This window comes from Bubalus kerabau, chromosome 2 (genome assembly GCF_029407905.1).
Source record: "Bubalus kerabau isolate K-KA32 ecotype Philippines breed swamp buffalo chromosome 2, PCC_UOA_SB_1v2, whole genome shotgun sequence".
NCBI classification, from domain to species: Eukaryota; Metazoa; Chordata; class Mammalia; order Artiodactyla; family Bovidae; genus Bubalus; species Bubalus kerabau.
Genome location: NC_073625.1, coordinates 121,323,096 through 121,345,471, shown reverse-complemented (window position 1 = coordinate 121,345,471; position 22,376 = coordinate 121,323,096). Strand labels below are relative to the sequence as shown.

At 39.6% G+C, this 22,376-nt stretch overlaps 1 protein-coding gene across 5 annotated transcripts in view; it reads right to left on the bottom strand.

The window, feature by feature from the left end:
* The window catches only part of FGF12 (fibroblast growth factor 12), a 650,917-nt gene that overhangs the window by 370,864 nt on the left and 257,677 nt on the right, over nucleotides 1–22,376 (bottom strand). The window contains exon 1 of one of the 5 annotated variants that reach the window (XM_055568694.1): nucleotides 19,342–19,378. The exons of the other annotated variants lie outside the window; for them this stretch is intronic. Within the exon in view, the coding sequence (XP_055424669.1) occupies nucleotides 19,342–19,354 (13 nt within the window). The 5' untranslated portion in view covers nucleotides 19,355–19,378. Of the gene's footprint in view, nucleotides 1–19,341; nucleotides 19,379–22,376 lie in introns of those variants that run through there. 5 annotated transcript variants of the gene reach the window in all.

The following is a 22,376-nucleotide window of genomic DNA, read 5'->3' as shown; positions in this document are numbered from 1 at the left end:
GTTCAAATGCTACCTCCTTCATCAGACCTCTGTGTGCTCAGTCACGTTCGACTCCATGGACTGTAGCCCACCAGGCTCTTCTGTCCATAGAATTTTCCAGGCAAGAATACTGGAGTGGGTTGCCATTTCCTCCTCCAGGGGATCTTCCCAACTCACGGATTGAGCCTGTGTCTCCTGCAGTTCCTGCCTTGGCAGGCAGATTCTTTACCACCTGTGCCACTTGGGAAACCCTAACCTTCACCAGGATTCACATACCATCACTAATTGTAATCCCTCATTCTTTAAATTCCTATTGCCCTTTATAGGTAACTTACTTGTTCTTAAAGCAAACAAAGTCAAATAAACAAACAAAAATTTACATAATGGTTACATGTGAAAATATCGTATTTCTCTTAGTAGACTATGAACCCCTTATGGGCAGAATATATTTCATGTGGTTATATTTCCTTGAGATGCTAAAATGAAACCATTCACAAATAGATATTTAGTAAACATCAATTCAATTGACATATACATAATAGGAGGAGAAATGACTCCTAAAATACAGGGGTGAATTAATGTTATAAGCTGCATATGTAAACAATGAAAATAATTCACACCACAGAGTGATCATTGCAGTGTCAATTGCCAACAAGTAGAAGTGTGGTTAAGGTAGAGCTTGACAGAAATATAGTATCAGGGTTAATTGAAAGGAAGCTGAAAGACATTCCAGATAGAAAAAAATACACACACACACACACACACACACACACAGGCTACTCTATGAGTTTCTTTGGTGGCAAAGGCAAGAAAGTACTCATGCAACAATCACATGGGCCATGATAAATAGCAATAGGAAGTAAGAATTGTTGTAAAGCCAAACTATGAATAAATCCAAAGCTTAAGGCTTTGGCCTTTTCACTTTGGATATAAGGAAGCCATTATTTTCTTAATTACATGTAGCGTGTGTGACTATGTGCAAAGGTTCTCATTTCCATGCAAAAGAACACCCAACTATCAGATACAAGAGGATCATTCCATTCCCCTAAAAAAAGACATGTCTGTTTTTGATTTAGAACTTGCTCTAGAACCTGCTATAAATATAGAATCTGCAACACCACACAGACCCTTCAATCCCGGTTAGCATACGATAGAAGTACAAGTGGAGCTGACCACCCATCACATCTCTCCACAGAAAGCAAACTACAGCCTGCTGTTCACCTTCATTACTCTCTGAGGTAAAATATTCATTATACACAAAAATAATTTTTAGAATGTGAATATCTCTTTTAAACTAATACCAAAGCAAAAGGTTAGCTGTGAGAGCTAGAATGGGAAAAGTACATTTCTTTCTTTGGACGTAGTCCCACAGAGGTGGATAAAGGGTTGAGCACTTTCTCACTGCTCAATGAACCAGGCCCGCCTTAAACAGCTCTAGGGGGTGCTACTCATATTGTATTGATATTTATGCAAATGGAATCTCCTGAAGCACAATTCCAGAAAACCCCATGAATGGTGCTCCCAGAACTACTGGCCCTTCTCCAGGCCAAAGGTCAGTTCAAAGACAATGAATTTACTAGAGAGAGTTTCTTCTTTGTATTTTTATTTTAAGCCTCTGTGTTTCAAGACTGGTCTAGAATGTCATCTACCATGGTCAGTGCCCAGGATTCTGAGAGTTGAAACATAGTTGAATCTTCTAGTATATTCTTTCTTAAATTAAGTAAGAGGTAGAGTAATGGGTGCCCATAAGAATTTAAATTTTAAATGTTTTATTCATACACACAGATATACATATATATCCATTTATGAGTGCTCAGTCACTCAGTCTGATCCTTTGTGACCCCATGGACTGTAGCTCACCAGACTCCTCTGTCCATGGGATTTTTCAGGCAATACTGGAGTGGGTTGCTGTTTTCTCCTCCAGCGGATCTGCTCAACCCAGGGATCACACCCATGTCTCTGGCATCTCCTGCATTGGCAGGCGAATGCTTTACCACTGAGCCACCTGGGAAGCCCATATCCATATATATATATATTATACATAAAAATATATGGCTTGCATATATATGTATATGTGTCTATATATTTGAAGGTAGACAAATTCTAGAGCAACTGGCTGATGACTTTATAACTGATTTATTGACACAAAATTTTGGACCAAATATTTCTGGCTTTGATTATGATCTGCTTTACTCAAAGTAAAGGTCAAATGAAATCACCAAGCAGCAAATAAAAATTGTTTGTGCTAGTTCAAACAGAGAAAAATGGAGTAATCATCTGACTTTTGAAAACTCAGAAGTAGTCGTGTCTCAGCAGTAAGAAGACATTTTATTTTGCTGGCAGATGTATTACAGAAATCCCAGCTCTGAGCATACCATTATTGCAACAACTCATTCACAGCAAGAATAAATAGCAAATGTGCAATGAGAAATTTCTCTCTTCCCAATTCCAACTAGTTCACATAAAATAAAGTAGTTTTCAGTAACACTGCCTTTATTTTCAAGTGAAAAAATTTTGGAAAGATACATAATTAAATTTAACATTTTAGAGTTTCTAGCAGGCAGATATTTGGTTAACTATAAGGTCAAATACTTCTATTAACAAACACAACCAAGAAATTATTAATTCTATTTAATATACTTATGTGAACAGGTATTATCAGCACATGTATTATGAAAAAAAAGCAGAGAAATATTTCATATTTCATCTGAGGCAATTTTAGGTCACAAAATATTACCTATAACATTAAATAAATATTATTCATTTGAACTGAACTGCTTTTATATAGGTTTATTGAAAAAGCAAGAGAGTTCCAGAAAAAGATCTATTTCTGCTTCATTGACTATGCCAAAGCCTTTGACTGTGTGGATCACAATAAACTGTGGAAAATTCTGAAAGAGATGGGAATACCAGACCACCTGACCTGCCTCTTGAGAAACCTATATGCAGGTCAGGAAGCAACAGTTAGAACTGGACATGGAACAACAGACTGGTTCCAAATAGGAAAAGGAGTATGTCAAGGCTGTATATTGTTACCCTGTTTATTTAACTTCTATGCAGAGTACATCATGAGAAATGCTGGGCTGGAAGAAGCACAGGCTGGAATCAAGATTGCCGGGAGAAATATCAATAACCTCAGATATGCAGATGACACCACCCTTATGGCAGAAAGTGAAGAGGAACTAAAAAGCCTCTTGATGAAAGTGAAAGAGGAGAGTGAAAAAGTTGGCTTAAAGCTCAACATTCAGAAAACGAAGATCATGGCATCTGGTCCCATCACTTCATGGCAAATAGATGGGGAAACAGTGGAAACAGTGTCAGACTTTATTTTTCTGGGCTCCAAAATCACTGCAGATGGTGACTGTAGCCATGAAATTAAAAGATGCTTACTCCTTGGAAGGAAAGTTATGACCAACCTAGATAGCATATTCAAAAGCAGAGACATTACTTTGCCAACAAAGGTCCGTCTAGTCAAGGCTATGGTTTTTCCAGTGGTCATGTATAGATGTGAGAGTTGGACTGTGAAGAAGGCTGAGTGCCAAAGAATTGATGCTTTTGAAGTGTGGTGTTGGAGAAGACTCTTGAGAGTCCCATGGACTACAAGGAGACCCAACCAGTCCATTCTGAAGGAGATCAGCCCTGGGATTTCTTTGGAGGGAATGATGCTAAAGCTGAAACTCCAGTACTTTGGCCACCTCATGCGAAGAGTTGACTCATTAGAAAAGACTCTGATGCTGGGAGGGATTGGGGGCAGGAGGAGAAGGGGACGACAGAGGATGAGATGGCTGGATGGCATCACTGACTCAATGGACGTGAGTCTGAGTGAACTCCAGGAGATGGTGATGGACAGGGAGGCCTGGCGTGCTGTGATTCATGGGGTCGCAAAGAGTCAGACATGACTGAGTGACTGAACTGATAACTGATAACTTAATTTTTAAGCAAATTGTATAATTTTATAAAAGCTATAAACAAGAGACATGTATACCAATATATATTTTATTATATATTTTTCTATATTATATATATATATATTTAATGTAATAAAAATAACTTAAATTGCACTGAATGGTCATCAATATAATTTTTCATAAATGAGGCAAACACCTCACTTAAATTTGAGAAACACTGCTCTAGATGATATAGGCCCAAAGAATTCAGCGCCATATCAACATATGAAAGACACAAACCTTTCAAGTCCTCTTATGCAATGATCTATTCATTCATATTTATTAATGCCTACTGTGTATTAGACATCTAAGTCTTATCAGTGATCAAGATAGACATGTTTCCTATCCTCACGCTGGCTTAAAATCAAATGAGTTCAGACAGATAATTAACATGGGAACAAGTAATTTGTAAAAGCTCAAATTACATTCAGCTTATGGTATGAATAAAGAGGAGCCTATGATAGAGTAACCTGGAGGACCACTTGAGATTAGATGATCAGTGGGAGTCTCTTAGAGAACATAATGTTTAAGATGATTACTGAATGAAAGAACAAGCCAGTTAGCAGACACAGGAAGAAAGGGGAATTATTTAAGAGGAAATTAAAATGTATAAAACTCTACTATAGGAAAAATTTGGCACATCCAAGGAAGTAAAAGAAGAAGACTATATCTGAGAAATGGTGAGCTAGTGAAGAAAGGGATAAGACGAGGTTGCAGAGGCAGGCAAATAGCATCATTCAGAGTCTTGAAAACCATATCAGGAGCTCTTACTTTATTATGAATGCAATTGGAAGCCACTGAGGAGTACAAGAAGTGGAAAACATGATCCAATTTTTAAAATATCAGGCTGAAGTGGGTAAAATAACTAGATATGCCATTGACAAAACACCAAAGACTCATTGGTTGACAAGGATTGAAGCCTTTTTTGAGTTGAAACCAAAACTGCCTTAAAAGAAATGAGAGTCAAAGACATGTTTAGAGGTGTGTGTTTTGTTTTAATTTTGAGTTGCCAAAATCATTAAAATTATAAGATGTCATCTTAAATATCTGAAGTTTCCACAACTCTGGAGTTGATTTTTAATTTCTGGAAACTCCAGTAACATGAAGCCTGCATTCCTGCAGAACCAATTGGCTGGAGTTGATTAGTAGCTGTTCCATTTCTTCATTTGAAAAGTTCTGTAATTTCCTGTTGGTCACAGTTCTCCCTCACTGCCTAAATACTAGCTTATTCATTCACTTTTCCCACCTGTTAGATGTATCTAGATGCATTTTATTTTGTTACCTCCTCTTAGATACTATGGCAACAGGCATCATTCTTGGGAGCTGTCCCTAGTGCTGACTCAAACTTTGGTATAGTTCAATATCCACGTGCATGCATGCTAAGTCGCTTCAGTCATGTCCAACTCTGCAACCCATACAGTCCATAGACTGTAGCCCGCCAGGCTCTCTGTCCATGGGATTCTCCAGGCAAGAATACTGGAGTGGGTTGCCATGCTCTTCTCCAGAGTCTATTCCCAACCCAGGGACTGAACCCACCTCACTTATTTGTTCTGCATTGGCAGGTGGTTTCTTTACCACTAGCACCACCTGGCAAACCCTCAGTTCAGTTCAGTTCAGTCGCTCAGTCGTGTCCGACTCTTTGCGACCCCATGAATCACAGCACGCCAGGCCTCCCTGTCCATCACCAACTCCCGGAGTTCACCCAGACTCACGTCCATCGAGTCAGTGATGCCATCCAGCCATCTCATCCTCTGTCGTCCGCTTCTCCTTCTGCCCCCAATCCCTCCCAGCATCAGAGTCTTTTCTAATGAGTCAACTCTTCGCATGAGGTGGCCAAAGTACTGGAGTTTCAGCTTTAGCATCATTCCCTCCAAAGAAATCCCAGGGCTGATCTCCTTCAGAATGGACTGGTTGGATCTCCTTGCAGTCCAACGGACTCTCAAGAGTCTTCTCCAACACCACAGTTCAAAAGCATCAATTCTTTGGCACTCAGCCTTCTTCACAGTCCAACTCTCACATCTATACATGACCACTGGAAAAACCATAGCCTTGACTAGACGGACCTTTGTTGGCAAAGTAATGTCCCTGCTTTTGAATATGCTATCTAGGTTGGTCATAACTTTCCTTCCAAGGAGTAAGCATCTTTTAATTTCATGGCTACAGTCACCATCTGCAGTGATTTTGGAGCCCAGAAAAATAAAGTCTGACACTGTTTCCACTGTTTCCCCATCTATTTGCCATGAAGTGATGGGACCAGATGCCATGATCTTCGTTTTCTGAATGTTGAGCTTTAAGCCAACTTTTTCACTCTCCTCTTTCACTTTCATCAAGAGGCTTTTTAGTTCCTCTTCACTTTCTGCCATAAGGGTGGTGTCATCTGCATAGCTGAGGTTATTGATATTTCTCCCAGCAATCTTGATTCCAGCCTGTGCTTCTTCCAGCCCAGTGTTTCTCATAATGTACTCTGCATAGAAGTTAAACAAGCAGGGTAATAATATACAGCCTTGACGTACTCCTTTTCCTATTTGGAACCAGTCTGTTGTTCCATGTCCAGTTCTAACTGTTGCTTCCTGACCTGCATATAGGTTTCTCAAGAGGCAGGTCAGGTGGTCTGGTATTCCCATCTCTTTCAGAATTTTCCACAGTTTATTGTGATCCACACAGTCAAAGGCTTTGGCAGAGTCAACAAAGCAGAAATAGATGTTTTTCTGGAACTCTCTTGCTTTTTCCATGATACAGCAGATGTTGGCAATTTGATCTCTGGTTCCTCTGCCTTTTCTAAAACCAGCTTGAACATCAGGAAGTTCATGGTTCACATATTGCTGAAGCCTGGCTCGGAGAATTTTGAGCATTACTTTACTAGCGTGTGAGATGAGTGCAATTGTGTGGTAGTTTGAGCATTCTTTGGCATTGCCTTTCTTTGGGATTGGAATGAAAACTGACCTTTTCCAGTCCTGTGGCCACTGCTGCGTTTTCCAAATTTGCTGGCATATTGAGTGCAGCACTTTCACAGCATCATCTTTCAGGATTTGGAATAGCTCAACTGGAATTCCATCACCTCCACTAGCTTTGTTCGTAGTGATGCTTTCTAAGGCCCACTTGACTTCATATTCCAGGATGTCTGGCTCTAGGTCAGTGATCACTCCATCGTGATTATCTGAGTAGTGAAGATCTTTTTTGTTCTTATCTAACCTAATATTCTAAGACCTGAGTTTTGTTCATTTACCAACCCCTGATTCTTTGTTTATTTGTCTTTTCAAGATCACACCTAAACATGAAAAACGAATTTATCCTGTCTTTGTGCTCATTCACAGCCTAGTCCTTAGTTTCAGCTCTGCAAGCCATTATCCTAAGACTCAAGCTCAATGGTTTGACCATGATTCTCTCTTAAAACACTCACACGTGGACTCTGCACTGTTTTTACATCTACTGTTCAAGTCATTGCTGGGCTCTTGGAATGGTGTTGTACTGCATGTACAATCAAGTGTTTGCACCTGCAGTAGGAGTGCTTTATTTAGAATTTAACTGTAAATTTAAAAGTAAAGTACAATTTAATGTATTATATATCATGTGCAACCTCTTAGTTTGAGATTAATTGAAGCCTGTTTCTAGTTCATTCTCCTTTTACATCATCTGCTTAGAAAGCACAGGCATTCAGTTGTCATGAAAAAACTCCATGAATAAAACATGCTTCTATAAAAATGTGGTCAGACATTTTAATTTGTTCATTGCTCTATCTCCAGTACCCATAACAGTGGCGTATGGCAAGCTTCTCAGCAAATATTCTGTTAATTTAGTGAATGAATGTTAGCTATTGGACACTAAGCCTACTATTGTTCTTTGGACATAAGAAGCTACAAAATGGAAAAATATGGTTGTACTCTCTGATAAAAATCTCCAAATTAATAGTAATTAAGAGTATCGTCTATAACACATCTCCAAATAGTCCCATTACCTGACTGTGAGCTATAGCTTTTAGTTCACATGCTGTTTTCCTAAGCCTATTTATATTCTGGATCTGTTTAATGAAATTTGTCCATTGATATCTCTTGATAAAAGTAAGCCTTCAGTTGGTTCTACACATAATCTTGAAACAAACTGATGGATAGCGTAATTATAAAACATCCTGGGGAACATTTCCTAATATGGAAACATTTAATTCATCGCTAATAATTACATATGAAATAATAATTACATATGAAAATAGAGTTGCTCAGGAAACTGTACTCAATGCTCTGTGGTGACCTAAATGGGAAGGAAATCAAAAAAACAGGGAATACATGTACACGTATGGGCCTCCCTGTTGGCTCAGCAGTGAAGAATCTGCCTGCCAATGCAGGAGATGGAGGTTAGATCCCTGGTTTAGAAAGATCCCCTGGAGAAGGAAATGGCAACTCGGCCCAGTATTCCTGCCTGGGAAATCCCATGGACAGAGGAGCCTATGCTATGCTATGCTATGCTAAGTCATTTCAGTCGTGTCCGACTCTGTGTGACCCCATAGACGGTAGCCCACCAGGCTCCCTCATCCCTGGGATTCTCCAGGCAAGAACACTGGAGTGGGTTGCCATTTCCTTCTCCAATGCATGAAGTGAAAAGTGAAAGTGAAGTCGCTCAGTCATGTCTGACTCTTAGCGACCCCATGGACTGCAGCCTACCAGGCTCCTCTGTCCATGGGATTTTCCAGGCAAGAGTACTGGAGTGGGGTGCCATTGCCTTCTCCGGGACAGAGGAGCCTGGAGGGCTACAAATCATGGGGTCACAAACAGCTGGACATGATTTACTGACTAAACAACAATAACAATAACTGATTCACTTTTGAGCAGCAAAAAATAACACAACATTGTAAAGCTACTCCAATGAAAAATTTTAAAAAGAAAATAGAATTACCCAAATATTGCTCAACTCAGATCTGAATTGTGCCTTCCAACCACACTCAAAATCTCTCTTCTTCCTCTCCCTTAGCAAAACTTCTTGGACAGAGCAGATTTTCATCACACTCAATGTGAAATAAAATTCTCTCAGTCAGACAGCTCTAGTTGAATCAGTATCACACTGGAGATGACACAGTCATATTCTGTCCTTTCTCTTTGGTTGCACCCAGTAAGAAAACTTCAGCCCTCAATAAGTTAATAATGCTGCCGTATCACCAAATACAACGATGAGCAAACAACCACTAAAGACAGAAGTATGTTTTGTGAACTTTAACCAAATAAGTCCTTTATTTTGTTATCATAAATTGTCAGAAAACATCTTATAGACTGACCTGATTTCTAAGACTTGCTTAAAACAAAAAGAACCTCATACAAATATTTTTTTCTCTTTTTAGGGCACTACATACAAGTTTTCAAAACAACATCTGAACCAGTGTTCTGTCCTTTTATGAATTAACTGATTTCATGACAAATTAATTTGTCAGAAATCAACAACTGCAGGTTAGAGATAGAAATAAAGTCACATGAAAGCAAATTGTGGCTATTTTGGACCTGTTAGCCTTATGATGGGATGTTTTAATTTATGCATCATAGAAATCTCTTTACACCACTCTGCCTGTAATTGCAGCAGCTCGCAATGCTTGCTTGCTCTTTAGTTTCACTTTATTCTAGAAAAGCTGGTAAAAATTCATGGTTTTGTAACTGAAAAGTTGCAAAGGCAAGATCACTTTAAGAGATATTATTGATATTACAACAGTAAAAAATAAAAAGCCTTAGTGAATTTCAAATCATCAAATGGAAAGATATACTAATTTTCTCTATAAAATGTCTGATTTTCCTATGGGAATATAAAAATTGCTCTTACATAAAACCTTATCCCCTATCCCTTTCTTCCCTCTGGGGCCAATATTATTATGGAAGACTCATTTAATTGCCTATTTAATATCCATTTCATCTTTGCTAAGAGAGTTCCAGTGTTCTCAAGGCAACAATATAGTCTCCAGCAACGGATGGTAATCAATATAAGATAATACTATACCCCAATTTCCCAGCCTCACTTTCAGCTAGGGGTAATCCACCTATACGAATACCAATTGGTAGAAGTCTTTGTTGGGATGTTTAGGAAACTTTTCCTCTCTTGATGAAAGAGAACTGATGTGGCTCTGTCACCCTTGCTTTGAATTTAGACTTGATATCTGGAGCTACAGGAACTATCTTAAGTCTATAAAGAGCATGTGTGAATATAAATGGCAACATGCTAAGGATGCCACAATGCAAAGACAGCTCCTAGATCTTAAGAGGCTTTGTTGAGTTTTGAGTGAAAGCCAGCAATATGCCTACTTCCAGACTTCTCAGTATTTAAGAAAAACCAATCCATCTGATTAACATACTTTCTGAAGTATCAGTGACTTGCTTTTCTAACTGATACAATTATCTCTCTGGAAAATAGCTCAGGGATTCCCAACAATAGCCTCTTTCTCCTTGTCTCTCTCTCTTTCCAAATATACATTCCACTATAGCTCTCAAACACAGTATATTCCTGCCATCTAAATTGCTCATTAGTTTCTGAATTCTCTCTGCAAGCCCAGCAGGCATGGGTCCTGTAAATGTAAATGGTTCCTCTTCTATCAATGAAGACATTAGTCATCCTTATTTTTCCTCTGCAAAAGCTATATTAGTATAGGTGTATTCCATGACTCAGAAAATCCACTCCTGGGACTATTCCCAACAGAAATGCATATATATGTTCACAAAAAGAGATACAAGATTGTTGATAGCAGCAATGCTTACAAAGACTACAAGCTGTAAACAACCCAATGATCACCAACAGTAGAATGGATAATAAATGTGTGGTATATTTACAGAAAAGAAAGAAAGAAAGAAAACAAATTAGAAATGAAGCTACAAGCAACAATTTATGTCTCTGGGAATTCCCTGTTGGTCCAGTCGTTGGACTGCAAGGAGGTCGAACCAGTCCATTCTAAAGGAGATCAGTTCTGGGTGTTCATTGGCAGGACTGATGCTAAAGCTGAAACTCCAATACTTTGGCCACCTGATGGGAAGAGTTGACTCATTGGAAAAGACCCTGATGCTGGGAGGGATTGGCAGCAGGAGGAGAAGGGGACAACAGAGGATGAGATGGCTGGATGGCATCACCAACTCAATGGACATGAGTTTGAGTGAACTCCAGGAGTTGGTGATTGACAGGGAGGCCCGGCGTGCTGCAGTTCATGGGGTCACAAAGAGTCAGACACGACTGAGTGACTGAACTGAACTAGTGGTTAAGACTGCATGAGTTCAATGCCAAGGGCTCAGGTTTGATCCCTGGTCCAGGAACTAAGATCCCATAAGCTGCACATTCAAGAAAAAAATTTGTCTCACAAACATAACATTAAACAAAGTATAATGTATTACTTTATTTAATGTTTTAAAACAAGCAGACTAATCTATAGTGTTAGAACAAGATAATTGCTGCCCTTGGGGAAGGTAGTGACTGAACAGAGGCACAGGACAAAGTTACAGGGATGCTGATAATGTTTGGGTTCTAGTCTCCATGATGGTTACATGGATGTGTTCACCTTGTGAAATTATACCTTCACTTTGTGAAGCTATACATTTGCCTTTCTCTCTATGTAATACTTAAATAAGAAGTTTTCAAAAACAAACAAAAAGGTTTACCCATGGCAAAAGTAATCATTAACAAAGCTGCATTTCTCCCACTGAACAACAAAGAGATCCAACCAGTCAATCCTAAGGGAAATCAACCCTGAATATTCATTAGCAGGACTGATGCTGGTGCTGAAGCTCCAATACTTTGGCCATCTGATGCAAAGAGCCGACTCACTGGAAAAGACCCTAATGCCAGGAAAAACTGAGGGCAGGAGAAGAAGGAGTAGACAGAGTATGAGATGGTTGGATGGTATCACGGACTCAATGGACATGAGTTTGAGCAATGGTGAAGATAGTGAAGGACAGGGAAGCCTGGCATGCTGCAGTCCATGGGGTCGCAAAGAGTTGGGCATAACTGAGCGAATGAACAACAACAATTTCTCACGTAATCCTTTCTCTGGTTTCCTCTTTGTTTCAATTCAACTTTTTTCTCTCTTATTCCTCCATAGAATTTTGTCTCTACCTACTTTTTTATAGCAGCTTTGTTTTTTCCTGATTTTTAAATTTATTAATTGGAATATAATTGCTTTACACTGTTGTATTAGTTTCTGATGTTCAACCATATGAATCAGCTATACGTATACAGCTATACGTATACATATACCCCCCCCCACTTAAGCCTCCCTCCCACCCACCCTTCATCCCACCTCTCTAGGTCATCAGACCTGAACGGAACTCCCTGTGCTACTGAGCAGCTTGCCACTAGCTCTCTATTTTGCATGTGACAGTGCATATATGTCAATGCTCATTTCCCAATTCATCCCACCCTCTCTTCCCCCAGCTCCCCATGTCCAAGAGTCTGTTCTCTGTATCAGCATCTTTATTCCTGTCCTTGTCTCTACCTACTTTATAAAACATAACCCGGCTACTTTATATTAAAGTGTTTGTATATGTTAACTCCCTTCAGCCCCAGAAGACTGTGATCTCCCTAAAGGCAAGGGTCACATCTGTGTCGTCTCATCCTGCACTGCACAAATTAGGTCAGGAAACATCTTTGAATGGTATTTTAATTCAAAACAGCTTCTGAGGAAATATATGCAGCAAAGATCATTTGTGTTTTTGAGTTTATACAATCTAATAATATGAAAATGTGAATCTCTGAAGGCAGCTGCAGTATAATGGAAGATTCATTGCATTAAAAATGAGTCATTTCATTTGTAAATCTTCACCTGCCACTCATTTAAGATGTGGAGATTTACATAAGTAACTTCACCTTTCAAATCTGCAGTTTTCTCACCTGAAATATGAGGAAAATAACGTTTGCCTCACAGAAATGCTGTCTCAAGAGAGTTGATGCATATGAGTGTTTTCTAAACTATGCAAACCAGAGGCATTGTTCTTCATTGTCTAGTACTTCCTAGCCTTATTCATGGCATGAGTACAACACACCTACGCTGGCATAAAATGACAAAGCTTCTTAGGGCTGGAGGACAGAAACTATGGACGCTGGCTGTAAAGCTGTATTCCAGAAAACCATTAATTCATTAGCATTAATTTATTTGAATTAAAAATTATGGCTCAAATGGGATCAAGATTTATAGTCTCTCATGTAATAAGGGTGTCTCTACTGGTAAACTGAGCTCAATCACAAAAAGTAGGTCTGTGAGACAGTTTAACCCAAGCACCATCTAAAGCCAAACAGGAGTATGATCCATCCTATTAAAGTAACCACATCACAAACTCAAATTCCCAAAAGTGAATTTATAATACTGTGTTTATTTATGTTTATGTGGGCCTTTGGGTGGCACTACAGGAAGAAAAATTCTAAGCAGCTTTTATTTACATCTCACATCTCTAATGAGAAGTTGTAAACAACTGATCAATAGCTCAGCAGGAAAGAAACACTTTTTCACACACTTTCCTAATCACTTCTTCTAGTCTGGAGATCCTTAAAACCATTAATGTATGAACATAACATGATTCATTTATTTTCTAACAAATTATTTAATTCTTTCCTCCCTACTTCTCCACAAGAGAAAATTTTTTTTAATAAATATATATGTGTGTGTGTATGTCTCTGTGTGTATGTGTGTGTGTGCGTGTATGAGCAAGGGTATGATCTGGTGTTCTCTCTCTTAAATTACTGAGACATCAGTAGTGGGATGGGGAGGGTGGAGAGGAAAAATAACTATCATCCATCATTACATTAGCAGAGAGTCTGTTGAAAGAGTCTCACTTTTTCAATATTCCCCAAAGCTTGGGGAATACATTATACATATCACATATAATATTAAAATAACTACTTTTATGTTAGAAAAAAAGCACATTTAACTTCTGGTTTTACAGATATAGTTGGCTGAGATGAGGCTAAATTGATGTTTTAAGTGTGTTGATTTAAAGTAATGACAGGAAGCACACAGATATAGCGAAATTACACAGGAGGTGTATGGATGTCTAGAGAGTTGTGGCTACTGGGGTAGCTGACATTTGCTCCTGACATTTCACTCATGCTCAGTCATTCAGTCATGTCTGACTCTTTGCAACCCCATGGACTACAGCCCACCAGGCTCCTCTGTCCATGATTTCCCAGGCAAGAATAGTGGAGTGGGTTGCCATTCCCTTTTCCAGGGGATCTTCCTGACCCAGTGATGGAACCTGTATCTTCTGTGTTTTCTGCATTGGCAGGAAGACTCTTTACCACTGAGCCACCTGTATCACTAGATGTGGGCAAAGTCACTTTCAGAATGCTGTCCTCTGGGTCAATTCTAAAAGACTACTGCAATTCATATCTAGGATGGTAGAGATACAAAGTTATGCTGTAAGGTAAAATTACTTCCAGTATAATTGAAAACTAATGATCTCAACATGTGATGTTGGGAACTACAAATCTGGGAGACAAATGGAAGTGTGGAGAGTTAGAGGCTGCCCCAGACAATGGGTGGCAGGAATCCAAGGCCCCCGTCTCGGTTATGAGACTGGGTACCTTTTAGCACACTCCCTCCGAGAACCTCAGCTTGCTCATCTATATATGAATTAAACTGTCTCCTTTCAACAACATCAATCTAGGAGTCACAGTTTAAAACATTAACTCTGCATTAGGAGCACAGTTAGCTGTTAAGTATGACAAATGGACTCATGGTTAACTAAGCGGCCCATAAATTAAATTGTGGCTTCTTCCACTCGATTTATGCACTTATTCAGAGCTCTATGTTAAAGAGCTTTGTTCTGTTACAGTAAATTTTACCCCATCAAAGGAAGATAGGAAGAGTCCTTAGACGGTAACATTTTTTTTCCTGTCATTTAGTAGAGACCAAGCTACATACCAGCGACACGGATCCGACCTCCTAGATCAGAACAGAAGGATAGAACAACATGCACTCAGGGATCTACCTAAAGGTTTGGGAATCAAAGGAGCAAGTTTTGTGTTCCCAGTCACCTCTGGAACTAAATTCAAAACCTTTTCTACTGCTTAGCATAACCAACAACTATCCACATCTCTGTAACCTTCCCTCAACCTCCATTAGAGCTCTGAAAACACACTAACTCTTCCTCACATAAAGTCTGCAACTGGACACAGAGTACTAGAGCTGGAAAAGACTTGCTAGGTCACCTATTTCGGCTTCACATTTGATGTTCAAATCCCTCTGCAATATCTCAATAGTCATACAGCATCTGCTAATACTGTAGGAGTGATTAGAAAGTCATAAGCAGCCAAAGCTTTCATTGTGCATTCTCTACACCTGCATTCATTGTTCTTCCTTTCAAATTCAATCCTCTTCTTCCTTGAAATCACCAGAATATCAGATCTGCTATGTGGAATATCAGAATATCAAATGAGTCTACTTTGGTCTCTTCTCTAAGCTAAATATCATCATGGCATTTCAGTTCAGTTCAGTTCAGTCGCTCAGTCATGTCTGACTCTTTGTGACCCCATGGACTGTAGCACACCAGGCCTCTCTGTCCATTATGGCCTTTACTTGCTCCTTTTAAGTCACTATTTCAAACCTTTTTAATACCCTGGTCATTATCTCCTAGATGTACTCCAGTGCAGCAATCCCCAACCTTTTTGACACAAGGGACTGGTTTTATGGAAGACAATTTTTCCCTGGATGAGGGGCTGGGGGATGGTTTGGGGATGATTCAAGTACACTGAATTTATTATGCACTTTATTTCTATTATTATCACATCAGTTCCACCTCAGACCATCAGGCATTAGATTCTGGAGGCTAGGGACTCCTGCTCTAGTGTCATAATTTCTCCTGGGAAACTTGCTATCCAAAACCAATTATAATCTCCTCCTTCCCACCTGCAAGTGCCTTGTAACCAGCATGGTGTATCAAGGTACAACCTGCTGTATCATTTTATTCCATCTCTCATTTGTGATTTCCTTCCCAAATTTATGGGACACAGATTGAAACACAGTTGTAGTGCAGAGAGAAGCACCAGTGAAGCTCTAGGGTTTATCTCCATATTTGAAACTGCTGTAGGAAAAATTTAGAGGGTCAGGCTAACATATAATATCTAATTATAATTTGAATGTAATACAAAAGTATAATTCAGTTCAATAAATATATTTAAAAATTCATTCTAATCTGAGAAAATTAACAAAGTAATACTGAACAAAGCTAGTTACCTACATATGCATTTATATATGTGTATATATATGTAAACAAATATATTTTAATAAGCCTTATATTTTAATCATCAGTTGCATCACAAATGACAGGGGGTGTGAATGATCACTTTTCCTAGATATTTGCATCATGCAGTATAAGACTGTTTTTAATCTATATTTGATAATAAAATTACTTCTATCTGACATAAAAAAAAAAGAAAAAAGCTATTTTTCAGAATTCACATCAACAACTATATATTAGTTAGTTCAGTCACTCAGTCGTGTCTGATTCTTTGTGACCCCATGGACTGCAGCGCACGAGGCTGCCCTGTCTATCACCAACTCCCAGAGTCTACTCAAACTCTCATCTATTGAGTCGGTGATGCCATACAACCATTTCATCCTCTGAGGTCCCCTTCTCCTCCCACCTTCAATCTTTCCCAGCATCAGGGTCTTTTCTAGTGAGTCAGTTCTTCGCATGAGGTGGCCAAAGTATTGGAGTTTCAGCTTCAGCATCAGTCCTTTCAATGAATATTCAGAACTGATTTCCCTTAGGATGGACTGGTTGGATCTCTTTGCAGTCCAAGAGACTCTCAAGCGTCTTCTCCAACACTATACCTCAAAAGCATCAATTCTTTGGTGCTCAGGTTTCTTATTGGTCCAACTCTCACATCCATACATGACTAGTGGAAAAACCACAGCTTTGACTAGATGGACCTTTGTTGGCAAAGTAATGTCTCTGCTTTTTTAATATGCTGTCAAGGTTGGTCATAACTTTTCTTCCAAGGAGTAAGCGGTCTTTTAATTTCATGGCTGCAGTCACTGCATCTCCAGCGATTTTGGAGCCAAAAAAAATATATACTACTCTATACAAATACACTATAGATACACATATATGCTGTCACAAACCTTTATCAGTCTTGAAATGCTTCCCACTCATTTGAACTTTGTAAGTCTAGGATGAAAGCAGGGAAGGTCTAGTACACTCATTTTCATATGAACACACAAAACTTTCCCAAATTCATGTGGTTTTTAAACTACAGAGCCAAAAATACAGCCCAGACCTTTGGATTCCCGATCCAAGAATCAAGTGTCTGAGCATCTAGTTTGGTTCTAAGACTTAGAACATCAGGTGTAAACCTTAATGGTCCCCTTTGACCCAATTTCTTGCCCATGCTTGCACTAGATTTGGCAGTCTTGTGGATATTTCTGTGTGTCCCACAGAAGAGAAAAGCACATGACTGTCACTCTTTCAATGGCTAACTATTTGCTTAAAATCTTAATCAGAGTGCTGCTAATCACAGGCTGTGAGAGCCAGATTCTTCCATTAATATCCCCGTGGAGAAACCACAAGGACTCCAAAAACCATTAGCTGCCTCTAGTGCTCCGTGCTAAGAGCACTCTTAGGGGGGAAATCCACAAACAAGAAGAGTCAAAGCTAAGAGATTAAAGATTTATAAAAACTCAAAACTTACAGCCCCATCTTCCCCACCCCAAGTCAATGGACTCTTGCCACCACCCCAGTATATTGTGTTGCCTAAAACAAAAAGTCCCATCTGGTGCACTGTGACATCAGAGAGGGGTGGGATGGGGTGGGAGGTGGGAGGGAGGTTCATGAGGGAGCAGATACATGTATATCTATGGCTGATTCAAGTTGATATATGGCAGAAAGCAACACAATATTGTAAAGCAATTATCCTCCAATTAAAGAGTAAATAAATTAAAAAACAAAAGCTTCCGAATCTAGCTCACACTAGAGTCACTGGGGGAGCTTTTAAAAAATATAGGCACATGTGATCTTCCTAATAAATGGGAGGTAGACTGTAGGAGAAGGTAATCTGTTTTTGTTTTGTTTTTTCTTTAACAAGAGTCTGACGTGACTGTGATGTATCTGATCCAAGCCTAGAATGTGTTAATCAAGGAAGTCAATTACTCTTGCAATGTTCCCAATCTCTCTCCTGTGACAACTTTCCTTTTCCTAGTCAATCATTCTCATTGGCATATAAATATGTCATAATATTTTCATAAAAACAATGTTCCCTTTGACCCCACATTCCCTCGCTTCTCTACACAACTTGACTATAAAACTCTTAGATTTTTCTATGCGCCTTCTATCTACTCTCTCACCTTCTAGTGTCTCGAAGCCATGCTACTCAAACTTTCACACCCGCCTCTCCATTGAAACAGCTGCCCACGATCCACGTGATAACCTCCACATTTCCCAATCTAAAAATCCATTCTCAGTCTGCACCACACTTATCTGACCCAGTTGGTCATTCTTTCTTACTACCTTCTTCACTTAACTTTTATTCCTACACTCTCCTGAATTTCCTCTACTTCTCAGGCTAGGCCTTCTGAGTCTCTTTGGTAGCATTTAGCTCCTAATGGCTAAGTACTGGAGTACTGCAGGCTTAGTCCTAAGACCTTTTCTGTATCAACACTAACTCTTTGTGTTACTGAATACAGTTCTAGGATTCTAAATACCATCTGCATGCTGATTATTCATACATTCATGTCTTCAGCCCTGGACTCCCCTAAATTCTTGACTTTTATCTCTCTATTTAGTGTCTATCTTTGTGCCTGCTAAGTCTCTTCGTGTCTGACTCTGTGCAACCACATGGAGCCTGCCAGGCTGCTCTGTCCATGGGATTCTCCAGGCAAGAATACTGGAATGGGTTGCCATGCCCTCCTCCTTCAGGGGACCTTCCTGATCGAAGGATGGAACTGGTATCTCTTATGTCTAACCTGCATTGGCAGGCATGTTCTTTACCACTAGCACCACCTGGGAAGCCCTATTCTTTATTCTATGTCAAATTGAACACATTCAAAAACAGAACACTTGAGTTTATCTCCCCAAAGCAACTCTACCCTTCTTTGTTTCCCAACTCAATAAAGAACATTCCTCTTCATCTACATGCTCAGGCATAATTCCTTGAGTCACTTTTGATCTCTTTTTTTTTTTCTCTAAATTAGCAATGCTATCAGCTCTACCTCCAAATATATCCCAAATTAGACCATGTCTCACTGCCTAACACATTTTGACTCTATTCCAAGCCTCTCACCAGAAATACTGTAATAGCCTCCTAAACAGTCTCCGTGATGCAGTCTACTATCATACTGCAGCCAGAGTGATCCATTTCAATATAAATGGCTTTTCACACTCCTGTTCAAAACCCTTCTATGACTTTGCATAACCCTCAAAATAAATTCCAAAATACTTGCCACAGCCTACAATATATAAGCAATATCCTTTCCTACCGTTTTCCCTCATCTTGCTCTTGACACGGTGCCCTTCTAACTCATCTTAGAATAAGTCAAGGCTTTTTCTACTTCAGGGCTTCCCAGGTGGCTCAGTAGTAAAGAATCCACCTGCCAATGCAGGAGACGCAGGTTCAATCGCTGGGTCAGGAAGATCCCCTGGAGAAGGAAATGGCAACCCACTCCAGTATACTTGCCAGGATAATCCCATAAACATAGGAGGCATTCGGGCTACAGTCCATGGGGTCGCAAAGAGTTGGACACAACTTAGCACTGAGCACTCGGCACGCTTGCATGCATTCCTAGCTCAGGATCTTTGCACTTGCTGCTCTTCCCAGCTAGTGCCGGTTCTCTGTGAGTAATTGCAAGCTTGATCTCTCACTTCCTTTGGTCTCTACCTAAGAGCCATTTCCTTAGAGAAGACTGCTGTATCTAAAGAGATCTTCCTTTATCTCTCTAGCCCCTTAATGCGTGTATTTCTCTTTATGGCACTTACCACCACCTGACACTATATTATACGCATGTTAGTTGTTTATTTATTTATTGTTTTACTTCTGCACCAGAAAGTCAGCTCTTAAAATAGAGATTGTTTTGCGCACCACCGTATCCCTAGCAATTAGAATAGTACCTGGCAAAGAGTAGGTCGTTGATAAATGAGTGAAGGAATGAAGGAAAGAATGAGCAAATTTAGCCTGAAACACATGCTCTCTCTTGGCCCTCTGCCTTAGTGCATATTTTCCCCTTTACCCAAAATGCCCTTCCTCATCATTTTCTATGCAAGGTGTATGCCTATTTATTCTTTAAAATGCATCTCTGGTAGCATATTTCCCTGAAGCCTTCCCAGATAAGCCTCCCTAACTACACACACACACACACACACACACACACACATACACACATCACCAAGCAGAAGGATCTGCTCTCATCTCTTTCTGTTTTCAAGATAAATTGTTTCTACCTTTAGTCTAGCACCTACCCATGAAGATGTGTATTTTGCTTATATCCTCTCTCCCCTGCCATACTACAAATTACTTAGGGCAGAAGTTGACTTATCTCTAAATATCCAATGCCAAGCCATACTGAGAACCCAGTTATGCCAAGACTATGTCTGATTGCTAGTGCTCACATAACTATTACTATTTCCTCCTGTCTGTGCTAAGTTATTTTTATTAGAAGCTGCTGTTAATAATGTGATTACTTCACCTAAAAGTAGCTCATTTATTCTTTCTGCCTCACATACAGAAGTGCCTGTAGATTCCAGGAATTAAATTCTAATATAGTGTATATTTGCTATTGACTGAGAACTAAGTGACGCAAGCCCTCAAAATAGAAGTTAGCCTAGATTCTGGAGTATATCACCTCATCCTAGTTACTAGCCATGGGCAAAAGCGTTTCAAGTAAGGTTAAATCAATAAAATGCCTTAACGTCCATCATATTGCCCCACTTTACAATGCAGACTGAAAAGGTACTATATTGCTGATGGGAATAGCATCCTTTTCAAGCAGTATCAGAAAAGGGTAGACCAGAAAAATGCACAACAGATGTGACAGCTATTGGAAGATACAATTCTAATGCCAAAGAAGCTATAAATTTCATGTTGATAAAGCTGGCTTCTGCCATTAACTGCCTTTCTCCAATACAATGCAAAACAGAGATTTATCTTATTTCCAATATAGTCTTGGGTCACAAACGCATTGAATGCAATAAACTAGAAATGCTATATCTCTATTAGCTTTTTAGCTTTTGCCACTTAGCATGCACACTATTTCAGTTAGATTTCAAACAATGCTTTGATAGAGACAAGGATGATTTTATGCACTTTATATTGATGAGGATTTTGAGGTTAGAAACTCAACACAGAGGGTAAGAAATTAAGTTCATATAATAAGTGAATGAATGAAACAGATTCCAAATTAGTGTCCAAATTCCACATACTAAGAGTTAAAAGTCTTGGATTCAAAATGATAGTCACTTAATTGTGTCCGACTCTCTGTGATCCCATGGACTAGCCCACCGGCTCCTCTGTCCCTGGAATTCTCCAGGCAAGAATACTAGAGTGTGTTGCCATTCCCTTCTCCAGCGGATCTTTGCAACCCAAGGATCAAACCCAAGTCTCCTGCATTCCAGGAGGATTGCAGGAGGATTCTTTACCTCTGAGCCCCAATTCAAAGGTCCAGCCAATTCAAAGATCCCCTGATTCAAAGATCCAGCCAATTCACGCAGATATGGGGCTTTGGATACTGGTCTCGAGTTTGCTGGGACTGTTTCTTCAATTGTCAAATGAAAGTGTATCTTTCAATTCCTAAAATTATTGTTAGGACCTAAATATTATGATTCTACATTTTGAGTCACTTAGGCTCTATGCACAATAAGATAATTGGTCCCTCCTCATGAGAAGATGACAACACAGGCATTACGTTTGGCTCCTACCATCTGTGTTGTGAGGATGACAGCAAGCTTCACCAGAATCACTGAAACCTGGTCATGTCAAAAAACCTTAGGAGCGCAAGAGATCAATCAGTACAAAGACTTACTCAGCCTTAATATCTGCATTAGAAACATACTTCTGTCTTTTGAGGAATCTGGCTATTTTCAGCTCTATGGAACCTGCTAAGGAGGCCCAGGTGGCTTGCAAAGTAGAGCTGACAGAGATCTGAAATCATGGGACAGTCTCAGCCCCACCTGTTTTTCATTTGTTTTTCCTCTTGAATATCCAGAGGGATTTGTTTCAGCCTCAAGCACTCAGTGCAGTTCCAGCTCAACCAAGAACTACTTCCTCTCAATTCAAGAGGTAAGATGACAAAGAACTCCTACTCACAATTCCCAAGAGAGGGTCAGGGATGGTGTCACATACAAAGGGAAACAGTTAGACATCAGACCATTCTCAGGTGTTTCTGTAGCCCCACTGATACAATCAAACAAAACCCCTAAATACTAAGGCTGCTGCTGCTGCTAAGTTGCTTCAGTTGTGTCCGACTCTGTGCGACCCCATAGACGGCAGCCCACCAGGCTCCGCCGTCCCTGGGATTCTCCA